Source organism: Zonotrichia leucophrys, chromosome 1 (assembly GCF_028769735.1).
Source record: "Zonotrichia leucophrys gambelii isolate GWCS_2022_RI chromosome 1, RI_Zleu_2.0, whole genome shotgun sequence".
In the NCBI taxonomy this organism is placed as follows: domain Eukaryota; kingdom Metazoa; phylum Chordata; class Aves; order Passeriformes; family Passerellidae; genus Zonotrichia; species Zonotrichia leucophrys.
In genome coordinates, this window is record NC_088169.1 from 72,995,209 (window position 1) to 73,010,034 (window position 14,826).

At 37.3% G+C, this 14,826-nt stretch overlaps 1 protein-coding gene across 8 annotated transcripts in view; it reads right to left on the reverse strand.

The window, feature by feature from the left end:
- ZMYM2 (zinc finger MYM-type containing 2) overlaps positions 1–14,826 on the reverse strand; it is an 88,340-nt gene that overhangs the window by 49,545 nt on the left and 23,969 nt on the right. For all 8 annotated transcript variants that reach the window (XM_064717788.1, XM_064717781.1, XM_064717772.1 and 5 more), the window contains 3 exons: positions 12,806–13,091; positions 9,859–10,024; positions 8,866–9,078 (listed from right to left, as the gene is read on the reverse strand). In XM_064717788.1, coding sequence (XP_064573858.1) covers positions 8,866–9,078; positions 9,859–10,024; positions 12,806–13,091 — 665 coding nt within the window. The remainder of the gene's footprint in view (positions 1–8,865; positions 9,079–9,858; positions 10,025–12,805; positions 13,092–14,826) is intronic.

A 14,826-nucleotide genomic window follows, 5' to 3' on the forward strand; every position in this document is an offset into this window, starting at 1 on the left:
TCACCCTGTTTGAGCTGGGGGTGGACAAGATGACCTCCAGAGGTCAGGCATTTTATGAGACAAGCCAGGACCCAGCTGGCCATCTTTCCTGCAAGGGCACACTCTTAACCCCAGTTCAGCTTCTCCACTGGGATGCCCAAGTCTTTTTCTCCAAAGCTGCTTTCTGGGCAATTAGCTTCCATTTCAGATCAAGTATTAGCTTCATCTTGTGCTCCTGCCTCTTGACAAAACCTGCAAATTCAAACTAGCTTCAGTTTCAAGTTTCCTTCACCGGTGAAATTAACACAAAACCAATCTGCAAGAGAAAGTATCAAGCATTGCAAATGCACATCTATCTACAGCATCCTATGAAAACATGCACATTTGAGGACTGTGATTTCAAGAAAAACTGAAGTTAAAACACAATCAAATTAGTAAGGAAAACTGTATCTAAGCTACTAAGTATAAATACACGAAGCCAATCCAGAAGCAAAATTTCAAGCTAATAAAAGGCCCAGTGTCCTCTGAGGGAAAGCCTGATGCACAGTAGTCTGACTACATCTCTCCTTCACTACTACACCTAGTTTCTGCATTGAGATGACCTAATTTTTGCTAGATCCTATTGCATGTTTGACCTCTTCCAAAGCATAAAGTCTATGGCTGATGAAGAAGTCTGAAAATTCTTCTCATTGTATTTGATTCTAAACTCATTCTTTCATGACTTGTTCCTATATCCTTGGAGACTTAATTCCAGAAGGTCTATTTCATGATAGGTATCTCATGACAGATAACAGACATTAAACAGTGTGATATGAAAACTCTTGCATGTCACTAGTTCTAGATATATTTCAACTATTCCTTCTGTTCACTAGGACAGTGTTCAACTCAAATGGGCAGCTACAGAAGCAGCTATCCAAATGCAAGACAAAGCAGATGAATGTGGCATATTCCAGAACTGAAAGAACTGTTTCAACAAAAATACTAATTCCTGGGAAAAAAATTCACTTAAAAGGTTTCTGAGGAATTTTAATTCTTGCTACTATCAGCAACTATGATTTTAGAAGGAATCTTGACCTTCCTTTACATCTTACTGAAAAGGATCATGTATAAAGATCAAGCTCCAAAATAAATGTCAGACCAATACCATAAGTTCACAGCATATTAGAAGCCTCATTTCTGCTTGCAACTTGGACTAACGAGAGCCTCTGTTCTTCAACCTTCTGGCTGCAACTTTTATTCTTGACTGAAAAAAAAAGCAGTATCATCTGCTTTGTCTGCCTTGGCAAGGCTAAGAGAACAAGATGAAGGATATGCCAAGGTGTAAGAGAGCATTCTTGCTACAGCTTCTCCCATGCAAGCGCCAGAAAATATCAGAACAGCAGCTGATTGCCACAATGCTATGTAGCAGCCCTAAGATTTGCTTCCAGTTAAAGAAAATCCTTTGTAGTCAAAACTCCATGAAAAAACACATTGTTAAATACTTCTCAACAGAAACTTAGTATGCCTGTATTCAAACAGAAAAGGAGAAAGAAAACAGCATTTTCTATAAGTAGAAAAGCAGATGCATTTGCTACATGGAATTTTATGATAACTGAGATCCCTCAGAAAGGTCATTGAGAAAATAGAAGCTTAGACTACTACAGATTCATTTGAAAGGATGGTCTGATGGAACCTGAGGACACATGCACATCTAAGAAAAGAACCAGATATCAGTAGAGTCTGTACCAGCAAAGAAAGAAGGCACTGTATACTTTATTTTCTTTTAAAATATTGCATCCAAATCATCCCTCCCCTAAGAGTAACAAGTGTAAACTCTCCCTCAAAAGCATTTGCCCAAGTCCTCAGAGCAAAAGACGAAGCAATTGCTTTTGTGGGCCTTGAACACCAAGTGAGTTATGTTTACATTCCATCAGCTGAACTCTGCAAACAGCCACATTGATAACTTGTCCAGGACTTCTCCCTGGCATCCCCAACTGCCAGTGCTCTTTTTTCTGGTTTTGCTCCCACACTCCAGACACCTGTCTTCCTGTCTCTGAGAAAGGCAGAGCTGAAAACACCTGCCTCAAAAAGCAAGTTACTTCTACATTAACTGAATGTTTCAGCTGCTTCTGTTCTGCCTTTTCTCTGTTTCCCCCAAGACCACCCAGGTAATTACCCCAGGTACAGCAGTGCATGGATGTGGTTATATCCACCATAACTATGATACCTAATCATGCAACCTCCTTGCTTCCTCTTTCCAGGAAGCTCCTGTGCTGCCACTCAAATCACAGCTCACATTTGACAGCCTATGTAGCCTTCTTCAGAACTACAAAGCCATTTTAACATTTCTGATGGACCCATCTATTTTTATCCTCTAAAATAGCTACATAATAGTATTCTTAACAGTTATGATGAACGATATTCAGGTGTCTAAGGAATCTGGAACCACAATTTTTACTGAACAGCAGCAAATTCTACAGTTGGAAGACAAGACTTTTAAAGAAAAAATGGCAAAATAAATGGTTCCAGAAAGCAGGAGTGAATCAACAGTAAAAGAGGAGGCAGAACAGGATAGTTTCTAAGAGTCAGTTTGCATCAGAGATGCAAAACACTTGGGGTCATAAATACCAAGAGGTCTCAAAAAACCTCCCCATATCACTAAGCAGGAAGAAAGAAGAAATGATTATTCCTTGGTTGATAAAGATTTTGGTCTTTTAACCATGTTAGATGGGATAAACAGCATCTAGCTATATCCATTTGTAGAAGCGTGCACAGTATGAGACAACAGTATGATCAGAGATTACTTAATACCAAACTGAGTATTACCTGAACCTAACAGAAGTGGTTTACTATATGATGAAGAAACTCCACTATTACACCGGTTTGATCTGGCTGAAACCACAGAACTTCTCTTTAAAAGTGACCAAAATTTAAAAAAACTAAGTCAGTATTTCTAACATTTCAATGTAAGTGGGCTGTTCAATTCTAACAATTACTGACTCTGTCAAGAGTACTTACTCTTGAAACAGACGCTTGGAAATTAGAGTTTATAAAACAGTAAAAACAACAGGAAGTGGTAGATTTTGTAGTTCATTGTACTATCAAGATAAAAAGGAAGACAGGAAGGACACTCTGTCTTAACAGCAAAGAAGCACAGAAAAAACTTTACATTGCATGGGACAGGACAAAGTTGAAAACCATAGATTCATCACTAAAGTGCTAAATGGCAGGACATTCTATCACAGCATTTATATCAGTAGATAACAAGACACTTTATGAGGCTAAGTACAAACTCTATGCAAGCAATTAATTGTTAGCTGCAGAACTGACATGCATATTATTGTATACAGTGAAGGCTCTTAAAACCCTGCACAGACATAAAATAGACAAATGAGTTTAAAGAGTTTCACAAAAGCAGTTCCTTGGCAAGGAGCAGAAACTGAACAAGGAAGCATAACTGCCTAGAGTGTTTTTTTCTACTGCTTGTAAGTGAATAGCTTAGGGGCACAGCATAGCCTTGTTATTCCTGAAGCATGTTCAGTAGTGTCTTCATCTAATCAAGAAGTAACCAAATGCACTTTTATGCAGTAATGAAAGATTTTTTCGCTAAATGAAAAGGCACTGCAAGCATCCTCTCCAACTAGAAAAACTCTCATTTGGCTTACATTCATTAAGCCTCACTTCAGTCCAGAGCTATCAAAAAGCCTATGAAGAAACAGCTAAAGCTGCTTTCCCACCCACCTTACCCTCCTCCCCCTCCTTTCTGGCAATGGATAAAGATCATCACTTTAAGAAGCCCCAAAAGCAAGCAAATCCCAGGTCACATTCTAAGAAGAATTTTAGTTATAGAAGCAAAGTAGACAAGGTAAATGAACATTTTTAACTAGGAAGGCATTAAATACTTTCTTGATAGAATCAAGAGCACCGTGGACTGATCAGGCAAGGAAGCAACATATTTTTAAAAGCAAACACAGACATTGCTTTAGCTTAGTTGGAAAGCTCAAGATTAAAAGGCATGGTTGGCTGCACAAGCTAAATTATAAATTTACAGAAACAGTCCACTTGTTTCTTAAAACAAGGCTGTCAAGCCTGTACCAAAATCCAGCAAACCAGGACACAAACATGGGAATTACTTTGGAAAGGAAGTTAACTAATTTTGTGGAGACAGAAAACATGCAATAGCAGCAGAAACGAAACTACTGAAGCAACCTGGGTATGTGCTGCCTGAGGTTAACACCTTTATGACAGCTGTACTTGAGGTCACTTGCAATTTACCACACACATCATTTTCAAATAAATCATTACAGTAATTTTATAAATGCTTATACTTTCATTTTAACTATAGAAAATATCTGCTCAAAGAAATAAGGTACTTCAGTATCTGCAAAATAATAGACCATTTTAGTGAGTTCAGATATAATTTCATTCTCTTCTAGTGCATTTTGTTTGGGTTTTTTTCCATTTTGTTTAGGGTCATTATTAAAGTTCCTCTTGACCCTCTACATGTGAAGAGTCTGAGCCTCAGTGCAACAGTCAGAGTGCACAATCTAGCAGTAATTGTCATCTTCAGGTTTTAAAAAATTTAAATACTTCCAATGGGAGCTTTGTTTTCACATTTTATCGAGATTGTCACACCTTTTTATTGAGAATTTATTTTATCGTTGTTTTATCTTTTTTGACTGGCACTTAGCCGCGTTCACACATGGCTTTTGTATCACAGAGAAATTAACTTGCTCCTGCATGTAACTACAGTGAGCATTAGTCATGCCAATTCATTATTTTAAAATAATTTTGGAAATTATTATTTGTATTTCATAACTTTTTAAAAGACACCCAAGATCTGCAATTACTTTAAATTTTAGGAAAGAAAAAACAACAAGGACCTCTCAGAAAATCAAGACTCATAATGCAATATTAAAGATTATGTGTGTATCATTTTTAAACCATGTTCTGAAATTGGTACATAGGAGGATCACCTTGAAAGGTGACTTAGGACATTTGAGAAAAATTGTACTCCATCCCAGGAATAACATTTTTTCTTACTGCCAGGAACAGCCTAAAGCAGAGGAAAGACACACTTTGCAGCAGATGGATTACCTGCAGTAATCCAATTACTTGTCATTCTGAAAGCCACTATAATTTTTATTGCCCACAAATTTAATTTTTTCATTCCAAGAAAAGAAGAAAAAGAAGTCCATGATGAGTTATTGAAAAATTACGTGTTCAAATCAGTGTAATATTTATTTTTTTTAACTGTGATTAAGTATATAGATAGGTACAAGTAATAAGGAGTTTGCATTTATTACTACTACAAATATATAGCAATATTGATAGGTGTATGACATTTACAATATAAACTGCTTAATACAAAGCTCATAGCAGTAAGACCTATTTATTGTACAGCTGTTTGTAAGAAAACATTTGCTAAAACTCTTATGTGACACACAGTAATACAACACAATGCTGGAATCAAATGACATTAACTTATTCTGTATTATTTCTTTCGTGAAGTTTATTTCAGTATGCAATAATGACTCTCCCAAAATGTCTCCTTCAGCAGTTCTCCTTTAAAGCAAGGTCTACTAATTTCTAAGGAAACACTGTTATAACTGAATGAAACAACCCATAAATCACCAATTGCAGCCCAGTGTGTTGTCAGTGACATTTTCCAGTCTTTTTTAAACTTTTCTAAAAAACCAGCTCCTTAAACATACTTAGCAAAAAAATCCTAAACAAATTTCAAACCTAAATATTACACCAACTAAATATTCTCAAGTATTTGTGTCCTGAGCAACTTCCGACACCTACAGCAAATACTGTAACTTCCACTTGTATAGTTTGACTTTCATATACTCATAGAACAACAGAATGGTCTAGGGCGGGTTGGAAGATCATCCAGTTCCAATCCCCTCTGCCACAGTCAGGGACACCTTCCACTGGACCAGGTGCTCAGGGCCCCATTCCACCTGGCCTTGGATACTCCCAAGGATAGAACATCCACGGTTTCCCTGGGCAACCTGTTCCAGTGCCTCACTACATTTACAGTAAAAATTTTTTTCCCTAATATCTAATCTAAACCTACTGTCTTTAAATCTAAACCCATTTCCCCTTATCCCATCACTATGTGCTCTTGTAAATAGTCTTGTTCCATCATTCCTCTAAGTTCCCTTCAGTTACTGGAAGCTCACCATTAGGTCACTCCAAAGCTTCCTCTTTTCCAGACGGAACAATCCAAATTCTCTCAGCCATTCTTCACAGGAGAGGCTCTCCCTCCCACTGATCATCCCAGTGCCCCTCTGTACCAACTCCAGCAGGTCCCTGTCCTCCCTGTGCTGGTGCCCCAGAGCTGGTGCAGCCCTGCAGGTGGGCTCTGAGCAGAGCAGAGGGGCAGAATCCCCTCCCTGGCCCTGCTGCCCACCACTGGATGCAGCCCAGGACACGTTTGGCTCTCTGGGCTGTGGGAGCACACTGACAGCTCATGGCCAGCCTCTCATCCTCCAGCACCCCCAGGTCCTTCTCAGCAGGGCTGCTCTCCCTCTGTTCACCCCCAGCCTGTGTTGACACTGGGGGATGCCCCAACCAGGTGCAGCACCTTGTACTTGGTCTTTGTGCTTTATCTGGACTTCTGTGAAGCCTTTGGCTGAGATTCCCACGGACTCATTTCAAGCTTGTCCAGTCCCTCTGGATGGCATCCTGTCATTCAGGTGTGTCACTGCATCCTCAGCTCGGTGTCATTTGCAAACTTGCTGTAGATGCGCTTGGTGCCTTTGTCCACTCCTTAATGAAATAACACCTGTCCAACCCTGAGGGACACCACTTGTCACCAGGGTTTAGCAGGACCCTGAATCACTGACCACTACTCTCTGGATGCAACCATCCAACCAATTCCTAATCCACCTAACAGTCCACCTGTTGAATCCATCACTCTCGAAGCTGGAGAGAAGAATATTGTGGGGAACCATGTCAAAGGCTTTACAAAAGTCCAGATAAACAATATCTATAGTCCTTCCCTTAATACACTGGTGTAGTTACCTCATAACACTGGCTGGTCATACGGGATTTTCCCATAAGAGCTTCTCTTAATAATACTCCAAACTCCTCACACTCCATGAATATTTGAAATCTACCAGTTAAGAATTACACTTAATCGCCATTCCAAAACAGATGCACACGAGCACTCAAATTAACATTCTCACAGCCTATTATAGTTGTACAGTACCACTTCTTTTGATAAAGGAATTCAGAACTTGCTTGCATAAAATCTGCTGTCAGAAGTGAACGAACCAAAACAACGTGTCTCAACTTTAAAGGTTCTCACAATAATGCACCAACCTGACACTACTGTGAAGATCCTTGGTACTCAAAACTACTCCTCCTCCCCAAATTAAACTAGAACATACAACCTGCTACCCATGTTCTTCTCATTCTCAAATACATATCTAAACACACAATACAAGGATTTGTGAACAAATACAGTATATTCTGTCATTAAAATACAAACTTATCATTTAACCTCAAAATTCCATGTTCATTTCATAATTCCATGTGCAGTGTAAGTTATACTGGTTGTGGGGGAATGTTTCACGTTCAAAGTTAATCTCCTGCATTTTTGTTTCTTCAAGAGACAGTATTCAACGTTTCTTCAAGTCTTTCCATGGCTCCTGGGCATGCCTATGTTTTTAGTAGCTTGCAAACCTATCCTGTCCCTTTTGGTACAGCTGTGGCAAAAAAATAATGCTTATGTTATGTTTCCAATGAGGCTGTTTATACATTTCCAGCTTTGCTCTTCTCAATACAGCACATACATAGGAAAAGCCATCCCCAAAAGCACCAGAGCTCAGCGTCCAGTGAGAAAATACATGCACACGTGATGCAACATTAATGAACTTTACAACACAGCACTGCAATGCCTCTTCTCTTGGACCACTGGTTTCTTAAAAATGCGAAGAGATGAAGAATGAGCCCTGAGCAATGTGCAGCACAGTGGCCACTCACATATACAAGTGTGCATTTCAAAATCAGAAGCATAAATTTTCTAGCAAAAGAGCCCTGTCAGAACACTTCCCCTGTAACCCCAAAGCAGAACATACCAATCAGAAGAACCCAAAAAATAACATCCCCAAAATCCCCATATTCTATTTCCTCCACTGAAATATTTAATATTTCAGAGCTATCCTATTATACTATAAATACTGTGATTAACATTTAAACCTTCTAGCCAGCATTAGCAGCAGCTCAGAGCTAAGCTGGCTCTGCAAAATATAAGACATCAGCATCAGACGTCTTGATTTGGCATTATATTTAAACACAATCACTGCTATCTTAACAATCTTAAAAACAAATTTAAAACAAACCAAACAAATAAAATGAAAGCATAAAATTTGACACATGGAAGGACGACAATAATTTTCTGAATCCTGTGCTGTACAATGGAGATGAGACTTACTGCAAGTACACAGCCTAACTGTAACCAGTTAGAGTCTTCTCAGAGCAATGACCAATCTGTTATGCTCTGAATATTTTTTAATGTTTCAAAACTGCATCCAAGTGAGCTTTTATATAAAAAACCCCATAACTTAAGGACCAGTAAAGCCTGTGTGGTGTGCTTGCGATTAATATACTTCAGATACCACCAACAGAAGAAACCTGAAATTATTAACAAAATTTAATTTCAATTGTACTTTCATTAAGAACGAATTTGTATCACTATTACAGCACCATCAAAAAGATATAGTAGTAAAAGGTCCACTGCAGATAGTTTCTTCTCACTGGCACCAATTTAATTTCTGGAAGTCTTTGTAATTTATGTCTTCTTAGGAGAAGTAAACCCATGCTATTAGTACCAGGATAAACTTAAGAACAATTAATGCTTATTTAACTTTAATTTATAGGTAAAGAAGTCATTACCTGCTTGTATTCACCAACGCAGTTCTGACAGCAGAATCTTTTCTGCTGACCATCAATAGTAAGGACATTGTTTCCAGCTCCTTTACTGGGCAAGTACTCCCCACAATGCTCACAGCAATTCATTATCAAACCATTTGCCATCCTGTATCTATTGAAGCAATGGTCACTGCACAGCTTATGAGTCATATTTTTAAAGCTAACTTCGTGACGAATCTAAAAAAAAAAATAAAAAAGTTTTCTATCACTAGACAAGCACAAAGTTGCCTGAAACTAAGAGACTGGCTAGAAGTCTTACATTTAAATAATCATCTCACTACTTAAAACCTTGAAATGACAATGAAATACACAAACAGAAAGAGATGTTTCTGTTGTCTCCAATGTACTATGAAAACAGTCTTAGACTCATCTACACTTTAGCCAAGAAGGAAAGACCAGAGGGATGGGTGTGGAAATTGCATATGAGAGCAGGCCAATTTATGCAAGTTTTATAAAATGGAAAAACCTGGCATACGAGGTTTGGCCAGACATTATGCTCTGTAAAGCAGTAGCCTGAACTATGCTGAGCTAACTAATCAAGAAGGCATCAAGAATAAATACATATATTCATGAGAATTTAAAAATACACATATTCTACAAATCTCTAAAACCATCTGCATTACCTTTCAAAACATACAGAAAAAAAAATAGGTAATACAGTGGATCTTGACATTTTCCCATCAGCAATTCTTTTATGTTAGAGATCTGGGTTATAATTACAAGATTCTATGCCTAACAGAACACATTATCAGCAAAAGGCAGTTCAAGTTTCTGAAACAAATATCAAGCTCTTGGAATACTTTCCTCCTTCAGCTGTTCTTCGTGAATATTAAACCTGCAGACTTTAGTATCTCAAAATACTGAAATTTTACATTTTCTTATTTTCAGTATTCATATTTCAGAATATAAGGTACTAATATGTCATTATTGAGAAAGACAAAAAACAGTCAACCAGACCTCAGTTAGTTTACCACAGATCGTGCATCTTGATTTATTCAAGGCTCCTTTTGAGGGATTCTGCTTATCTTCATAGAAGGACAAACATGATGTACTGCAAAACTCCTGGAAAGACTCACTTGAATCTACTTGAGCAACAATTGTACCTTTCATTGTTGTTATATCTCTGAAATAAATTTAAAAAAAAAAATAAAAGTGCTTATGTTTTTACTTCCATAAACAGGAACACTTCACATGTTGTAAGAGTCATTCTTTCTTTCAAGGTTTACATTTCAAAACAGTTTCTTTAGTGTACAATTGTTAGCCACGAAATGAATACCAAGTTTGATAATACTTTTACAACTACTGTAACTAAGTCTATACTGTGTAAACCTCTATGTTTTTCTTTAGCTTTGAGTTATTTTTTCCCATTAAATTATTCTAGAACTAAGTAGTATCAATGCACCATTAGATGTAGTTATGGCAAACTTGGTGTTTTCCAAAAAACTAACACAGCAAATTTGAGCTACCCATTTTACAATGGCTTTTCCTTTTACAAAAAAAACTGTATGTAAGTTTCATACAGAAAATTCAGATTTATAATAAAAAGCAAGAAATTTTGTTTGTAGGCATTTTCAATATTAATCTCAGGACAGGATGAGAGGAAGAGAGAAACTTGTTTTTTCATATTTTTAAACTTATAAACAACCAAAAAGCTTAAAACTCTACCACAAACATGCCTAGAAGTTCTATCATTCAAAATTTACAAAAGTTAATTCCATCATTCCTTTAAAAAGTTCCAAAGCATCTGAGCAGTTCATGCAGCTGTCCATGGAATTGTGCCAATTTAACACCTTAAACCAGAGAACCAACCATCAATAAAAGTAATTTGAAATTGAACAAACCTTGTTCTAACCAGACAGACTTACACTGTCCCAAACCAATACACACCATAGACTACAAGAACTAAGGAGAGGAAATAAAAGCCTCCTTCTTTGCCTTCTAAATAAAAAACCCACAAAAATCTAAGACCTATTACTGACATATAGGAAATGCTATTGGGTAGAATATATAAGAACAATTATTGTGCACATCTGGATTGCCAGTTGGAAAACACATGCCCCACACACTCATACCTATAAGTTTTAAAACCAAGACGAGTAAAAACCACTGGGAAAACAGGGAAAAGGTACGTTTCCCTAGATACTTCCTTGAAAATTCACTTGTACAGCCCTGATACCAACACTTGCAAGCTTGCCTTCTTCCACCAAGGGGAAGTCAGCAGAGTTTGGTTTGCCCTTTGGAGAACTAAGATTTGTGTCAGGGAGTGCCATCATTCCTGTTCTGCAAAACAAAGGCAGAGCTTCTGCCCTGGGGAGCTTGCTATTTATGCAGTTGCAGAAGACTTCAGAGGAATGCAAGAAAAGGGATTTATAATAAAACACCTAAGAATTTTGACTTTTCCTATTGGGTTATGCAGAGGAGCAGTGCCACAGAGGAACAATTTAGTGCACATACTAAGACTAACATCACTTCAAAAACTGTCAAAGGTGACTTCAGAAAGATTTTCTTTAATCTCAAAAGCTAGAAATAAGGCATTTTCCTCATCATTCAAAAATAAAGCCCTTTCATTTAGGACAGTTTTGTACATAGCCTCTTGCAATACACAGCTTAATTATCTCCAAAGTGGCAAAGGACCATGGGTTTAGCTATGATTTCATTCAGAGAAGATTTGTCTAATCTTTATCTTTACAGATTATGCAGCTAGCTGAATATGGTAGCCACCACATTATGTCTAAAAAAAAAATAATAGTGTATAAACACATAACAAGCCAATAGAAAGAAGCATTATTTTTAACTAGGCCTGTAGAGGGAAGGGTTCAGAGAATTTGAGCTTTTAACACAGATTTTTTTTAAAAACCTAGAATACCTTACATTTTCTAGGCTTTCAGGGTACTATAGTATGAGTATGAAGGATATCAATGTTTTCTATAGCTTATTTTTACTGAGTGCCAAGGAGAAAAAAGACCAATAGCTTGCATCCCAATAGTAGCCATTAATCCAGCACACTGGACAGTAATGTAAAAGATTTTTTTACTAGTTTAAATCTGTGATTGAGCTCTCAGGAGCACACACTAGCAAAGGCAGTCTTTATTGCAAGCCTTCTTTAGTTCAGCAAAAATTCATCCTTTAACCAGTGTCACTGCAGCATGTACCAGACTGAGAATATGAAAAAGTGCAAAAGGTCATTTAACAGTACACTGAAAGTCAGAGTACAGCCAGTCTATATATTTAACATTACAACAACACAATTACAGAAGGCCTCTCTTTGGCAATTTCAAGTCTGGCAAATTAGGGAAAACTGCAAGTCAAACCTACCCAGCAATTAAAAATAAGCCACTTCTAGCTATGCTTTTTACTCCCTCTATACTACTCACTTATGGGGAAAACCTAAGGCTTTTCCTATCCCCCTATGACCAAGAGTGGAAGAACTCCCAAGTTGCTTCCAGCTTCTTGCAAGTATGACTGTGTCATCCATTTAAAGTCTCTTGCTTTTACATCTTCATCTATCAAAATGAATGCTTTCTACACGACACATGGTCCATTTTTCAGAAAGGACTTCATATATGAAGTATATCTTGTCACAAGATATGTGACAAGTATGTCTTGTCACAAAGTATGGCACAACTTGGACACCTTACCTTAAAAAAAAAAAAAAAACAAAATAAAATCAGCTATTTTTACTTTCTTGGGTTTCAATAAAATAATGTCCCATACTCTGAATTCAAAAGCTGGTATTATTTTGTTAGACACAGAGAATTCAACATTTCCAGACACTAAAGCAACACTATATAAAGCATTTACAAAATCAGATTTTCTATCATTAATGGAGCAATTCTCATGCACATGCAAGAATCTTAAAAATACTGAATGTAGGTGCTAGAGTGAAACAAAACAAAAAACTCACTTTCTGCACATGACACAAAGTTTCTTTGGAGTGGGTTTGTGTGAAAACGAAGAGAGGCAGGTAGTGGAGCAGAAAAGGTGAGCTGATCCTTTCCGCTGATAGGCAGTCTGTCCCTTCTGTAAAGGCTTTTTGCAGTTCGCACACGTGACTTTAACCTGCTTAGAAGGCTGTTGCTGGGGAGAAGGCTGGAAAATTTGCTTAGGAAGGGATGCTACAGGTGACAAGGAATCCACACCTGGTTGCTTCTGATTCCTAGGAAAGGAAGCTGATTGGGATATCCAAGAATCTTCAAGACAAAAAACCCAAACATAGAAGTAAATCAAGAGACACGTATGCATGTACAGAATAGTATTCACAGACGTATCATCATAAAATCATTTTTCTGTGGGAATGACCACAGAAGACATTTTAATTTCAGGTTTAATGTAAAAAATCCTGTTTGATGGTACCACTCTCCGTTTCTACAAAGCTTCAGAACATGAACAAATTTCAGGATGCTCCCATCCTACATCTAGTGACAAGTTTTGCAGATTTCAATTCACTTGCACTGAGTCTGCAAGCTGGCAATCTTATCTTCACACAAAAAAAATGCAATTAAAAAAAAGAGACCCACAGACAACACAGAATTTCTAAACCAATGTTTGAGACAAACTCTGCAAATTTAGATCCAAAATTTTAATTAGTTAATTTTGTTCTAAAGCTTCAACAAGCATAATGTGTCCAGCCTCCATGATACACCCTAGAACTGGCTCCTAGTCCGGCCTGCAGGCAGAGAACTATACTGTATAGCAGGGAACATCCAAAGTCATGAGAGAAACAACTTCCTCAGTAGAAATCAGTGAACCTAGAAAATGGTATTTTGTTAAGTTCTGGCAGTACACAGATCCATGTCCCCATGTTTCAGACTCCACTCGTTTTTAATCTGTATTTTTTGGAAAATAAACTATCATGGAACAAAGTTATCCTTGCCCAATCTTTTGTAGCATAAGTACCTCCTATAACAAGAATGTAAGCAAGACATTTTTCTGAAAGAAATACATCTATGAAGATCATCTGTTAAATTACATGCTCTGTATCTTGGTCTGGAGCAGAAGATACAGCTCGGGGGGGGAAAGAAATCCTCCAACAAAATGTCATTTCTAGGCTTTTCTCTGGAATTTGAGCTTTCATTTAAAGTGATTATCATCAGAATTTCAAAAGGTTTACCTTCTGAACACTGAATTAAAACTGAAAAAAACAATTTTGCATGATAAAAACCATTTGCACAAATTTTCAATAGTTATACCAAACACTGTGACAGCCCTTGGGACTTACCTAGCCTTGAATGTTTTACTGGAGTGATTGACAGAATTTCTGGAGTGTTAATACAACTAATACTCAAACGTAAGACAGATAATTTTAATTCTATGACTTCAAATAATGTAAACATTAACCTACAGATTAGAGCACCTGCCCACACCTTAGGAGGCATTATTTTGGTCCATAATTGTTTATTAAATAAAAGGAACCCTTTCCTCCTGTTTTCTGCATTTCTTTCTTTCCCCAAAGGATTCTGTTAACAAGATATTCTGATCCATATAAAATCCATTTAGGGACAAAGTTCCAAGAACACTTGTTAGTACAAGAAACAACATACATTCCTTAGAAGGTAAAAGATCATTTTCAGGTGTGACTTTTTAGCTGTCAAGAATGTCCTACTACTCAGCCATTTAAGACAATTTAGAAATTTACCTGTTGTAGTGCTTGAGAGTAAACAGAAGAGCTGGAAGGAAAAGGTGAAGGGAAAAGGACACAAAACAAAACACATTTGTCTTAAAAGCGTTAAAGGTGTTTACCTCTGAAGGCATGAATATCCTTACTGACAAACTAAGACAAGCTACCAGAGTGCTTAGAATTAAAATTAAGTGCCCTCTTTTTTAAACTTTTCTGTACTTCTACTACTTCAAATATACTATTATCCTGGCAGACCTTAATACCTCAAAACATTCTTTTCTTTTAGATTTCAAGTGAAAGCACATTGC